We start from the raw sequence: 4650 nt of genomic DNA, 5'->3' as shown, positions 1-4650 counted from the left end.
ATAAATCCAGTCTTTAGTGGTCTTGGCACCTCTTCCTTTCCATGTTTTGACGGTGAGTGGCCCTGCGTAGTCCACACCTGTATGAGTGAACGGTCGTGCCTGCGTAACCCGAGAGAGAGGTAGTTGGCCCATCAATTGATGAGCACGGATCCCCCTCTGCCGAGCACACGTGACACACCGCAGAATGTGAGACTTGACAGGAGCCCTTCCGCCGAGAATCCAGTATCGTTTTTGGATGTGCGACAGCGTAAGCTGCGTGCCTCCATGTAGAGTCCGTTGATGGGCGTGAGCGATGATAAGTGACGACAGCTGAGAGTGACGAGGCAAGATTACAGGATGTGTTGCATCGAATGCGAGAGCTGCGTGAGCGAGTCGTCCGCCGACGCAACTAACTCCTTGAGCGTCGATGTACGCAGTCAATCTGTTGAATGCGTGTGCCTTGCCAACGGCGAGTCTGCCTGTAATGCCTTGAGCTCGTGCGAGAAGTACGTTGCTTGAGTGGCCTGAATCCAGAAGAGCCTCGCTTTCTCCAAGGTCTCTGGAGAGGTGTGTCTGAGAGGCCATGAGTCGTGGACTTTCCTCAACCGTGAGACGAATCTGAAACAGAGAGCTGTAATCCTCAATAGTTTAGTGAGGTTTGAGTACCTGTAGATGAGGTCCCATTGATATTCAGCCTTTGGCGTAACCGTCAATAGCGAAACGCCTGGGCGAGCTTCTGTAGCACTCATCTCGTCAGAGAGTGCTGGTTGCGACGGCCGTGAGTCTGAATTGAGTATCCATGGTGGTCCCGTCCACCAGAGTGCGTGGTTTTGAAGTTGAGTGGTCGTGAGGCCTCGTGATGCGCAATCAGCCGGGTTGGAAGTTCCAGGGATGTATCTCCAGTGAGCAGCTGGAGTGAGCTCTTGAATTTGAGCTACCCTGTTCCTGACAAAATCCTTCCAGCGTGATGCATGAGATCTGATCCATGAACCTTTCACAGAGGTGATCCATGAAAGTGTCACTAGAGATTCCGTCCACATGTGAGTTGCCGTTACGTCCATGTTCAAAGTGGCTTTGACGTATTGCATGAGTCGAGAGAGCAGTAGATCACTCTTGAATTCAAGTCGCGGGATTGAGAGCCGCTGGAGAGGTGCTACCTTATTCTTGGAGCACACAAGTGAAAACGTGGCGCCGTTTGAGTCGTGAACGGATATGTATATGACTGCAGCCATTGCCAATTGGGAAGCATCAGAGAATCCATGAAGTTCCACTTGCGAGTCGCTCCACGTGTTGGGCCACCGTGGTATTGAGAGCTTGGCCAAGCTTGTGAGTTCTTCTCTGATGATGAGCCACCGGGCTGAGAGCTGGGATGGCAGTGGATCATCCCATTGGAGCTTGTGCAGCCACAGCTCCTGCAAGAGAATTTTGGCCTTGATCACGACGGGTGATGCAAAGCCAAGTGGATCGAATATCTGAGCCACTTCAGATAAGACGAGGCGTTTTGTGAGTCTGCCTTCTGAGCGAGAGCTTCGGGTTGAGAATGCAAAGGTATCTTCTTGAGGGAGCCATTTGAGTCCGAGTATCTTGGTTGCGCAATCGTCGAAGGTGATTTGTGAGCCTTGGTCTTCGCTGTCGGTGACAGTCTTTAGTGTCGAGATGAGTTGCATGCCATTTTGCTAGTGGGAAGCCGCCCGCCATGCAGAGGCCCTTTAGTTGATGTGCGACCTCCTGCAACTGTTGTATTGTATTTGCACCACCAAATATATCATTGACATACCTGCCGTGAGTGATAACTGGCACAGCCAGTGGGAAACTATGTCCTTCGTCCTCTGCTAGTTGTAGTAGCGTCCGTACGGCCAAGAACGGCGCGGCCTTGTCCCGTAGGTGACTGTTGTCAGATGATATGGCACTTCATTGAGTTGATCGTCCATCCAGAGTATCCGTTGCAACTCCCAGTCCTCCTTGTGAACTTTGATCTGCCTGTGCATCTTGGTGATATCCGTAGCGGAAATGTGACGATGTCTTCGTATCCAGAGGAGAACATCTGAAATATTCAGATGCAATTTCGCTCCAGTGTACATGAGGTCGTTAGCAGAGTAGCCCGATGTGGATGCGCGGGAGCCATTAAATACGACTCGCAGCTTTGTTGTTGTACTGTCAGGCTTGAGAACACCGTGATGTGGCAGGTAGAAGTGTGAGCGACGACTGGAGATGGATGATGCCTTCGTCATGTGGTTGAGTGTCTCGTACTCAATCATGAATTGTTGATAGGGACGTTGATCATTCACATCCCTTGAGAATCGTCTGCGTAATCCCTTCAGACATTGATGAGCGACGTTGTAAGAATCACGTCTAGTGAATTGAGTAGAATCCTGACGATGTACCTCTCTGAAGAATCACGAGAGTGTGTAGTATTGAAGTGCTTCTCGCACCTCTGCTCGTTAGGAGTGAGCTGAGTGACATCGTGAGCAGGCACCTCCTCTTGATTCTAAAATTTCGTCAATAACTCATTAAGAGCATCCTCGTTGAATTGAGTAGCAGCATGATGCGTTGATGTGCGTCTTGCTTCTCTGTTCACTGGTCCAAGAACGAGCCATCCGAAAATGGAGAGTTGCGCTATCGGCATGAGTGGAGAATGCCTAATGATATTGGGCTTGATGACTTGCCCGTAAGCGTCTGCGCCGATGAGGATGTCAACAGGCCGCGGGATGAGACAGTCTGGATCGGCAAATGCCAAGTTTCTGAGATGCGGCCATTCTTCCGGTTCTGCTTCGAAATATGGCACGATTGTTGTAACTGTCCGGAGGACATGAACTTGAATTTTGGCAGTTGAGTTGGAAGGTGTCGAGCGTAGCGTGAGTGACACGACTCCTCGTGTCCGAGTACACTCCTTGCCTCTTCAATAGAAATCTCTGCAGGGGACTCCGGGAGAATTTCTGCGATGGCCTTGAGAGTAGAGATCCGACCCAGCTGCGTCTGCACCTTCAGGGCGAGTTCCGTGGAGAGCCGAACCGGAGACGCCGTCCTCGAGGATAAGCGATCTCCCGGCCGCAGTTCCCGTTGCTGAGTCAGTCACCGGGCGGTCCGCCTTACCCGTTTATGATCGTCCGACATGGTGAGATGACACGTGAGAGAGCCGTGGCATCACATGATCGATAAGTGCCACTGTGTATGTGAGCGCCGAGCGGAGATAATGAAGTCTCTCCACGTTTGTGAGCTGCTCGTTCGAGATGATCAGACTTGAGAAGAGATCTCGAAAGGCAGATCATGCGGCATACTCCCCGGTGATGGGGAGTGAGATGTCCGGCAAGCGTGAGAGCGGCTGTCTGTTCTCGCCGGTCGATGAACTGGTCTGTGGTTGAGCGGGCTGAGCGGCTGCCAATGCGTGGCGAAGCACGCCGATGACTCGTCGCGCCTGTAGATAGCATCGTGACTCGGCCTGGTGAGCATTCTCCGCAAAGTACTCATGCTGAGTAAGTGCCGCAGGCCATGATATCTCGAAGTAGGCGTGCTCCTTGATAAATGCCTTGTGTGTCTCCTCGACCATCTGCTGGAACTGGGAGACCTCCTCGAGTGATGTCTCCGCTGGGACGTTAGGCAGGGATTCTGTGAGCTCCCTGAGCGTAGCGATCCGGCCCATCTGGGTCTGCACCTTTAGTGCGAGGTCCGTCGGAAGCCGGGCAGGAGACGTCGTCCTTCCCGACGTGCGGTCTTCTGGAGGCAGCTCCAACACAGGGGTTTTCGAGCGGTCCGTTATGCCAGTCTTCGTCTCGTCCGCCATGGCGAGAGAGCGTGAAAGTTAGCGATGAGAATCACGCGAGAGGATCGTGAAATCACATGAACAATGCGGAAAACCGTGTATGTGCGCGCCACTGATCACGCGAAAGGGCGTGAGATCACTTGGTCGATGCGTAGGACCGTATCTGTGCGCCGCCGATCACGTGATCGCCGTGAGGTTGAGCTAATCCGTCCGAGAGCCTCGCCGCAATCCGGCTCGAAGGACCAAAAAATGTTCGCGAATCTCTTTTGGGAGAGCTCGCTGGACCGCTGCGGTTGGAAGCAGGACTGAGAGGACTTTTGCGACGAGAGACTCGGGGAACGGATGCATGCGTGCGAGGGTAGAAATCACGTGATCGTAACTCGGATCGATTGAGTAAAATATCGTGTCACAGTTTAATAAATGTAAAAGCTTACAGTTTGGTAGTCTATGAGATAACGGTGGATGAAAATTCTTAATTCACTTGCACGATTCGATATTATTGATCGAGAGTCGGCCTCGTGGATGTAGATGCCCGTGAGCCGTGTCCACGCGGCGCCGGCGTGCGCTGCGTGGTGAGCTGGAGCTGCCGTTGATGCTGTATCTAAAATGTCCTGGATGATTGTGCACTGCTGAGAGTTCAGTGTGTGTCCGCACTGAATCTGTTGTTCGATGAGAAAATAAGAAAGTCCACAAAAGAGCACTTGATAACTATCCGCACTTCAAGACGCGTGTACTACGTACGGTCGCTATGAGACAAAGAGCGCCGGTAACGTACGTGAAGTCGCGCGGTCGCCTCGCGTCGCGATCGGGCATGCGCGGGCAGCGCTCATGCGGCGCTGCACGATCTGACCCGGCTGATGCTGCCATCACGCCGGGGATGAAATAAACGAGATTCAAATTAATCTCGAACA

General features: G+C 52.5%; 1 protein-coding gene across 1 annotated transcript; it reads right to left on the bottom strand.

Moving 5' to 3' along the window:
* Positions 1–416: 416 nt before the first annotated feature.
* LOC105570816 lies at positions 417–1646 on the bottom strand. Its single transcript, XM_012028266.1, has one exon. It carries the CDS (start codon positions 1644–1646, stop codon positions 417–419), a length of 1230 nt encoding a protein of 409 aa, XP_011883656.1.
* Between the last annotated feature and the right edge of the window lie 3004 nt (positions 1647–4650).

This window comes from Vollenhovia emeryi, unplaced genomic scaffold, assembly GCF_000949405.1.
Source record: "Vollenhovia emeryi isolate VEMERY1.0 unplaced genomic scaffold, V.emery_V1.0 DF941769.1, whole genome shotgun sequence".
Classification (NCBI taxonomy): Eukaryota; Metazoa; Arthropoda; class Insecta; order Hymenoptera; family Formicidae; genus Vollenhovia; species Vollenhovia emeryi.
Note: the sequence above shows the minus strand (reverse complement) of the source record. Positions and strands in the feature narration are given on the sequence as shown.

Excerpts from the sequence above, each read along its gene's own strand:
- LOC105570816 (XM_012028266.1), bottom strand. The coding sequence starts at position 1,646 with ATGCAACTCATCTCGACACTAAAGACTGTCACCGACAGCGAAGACCAA.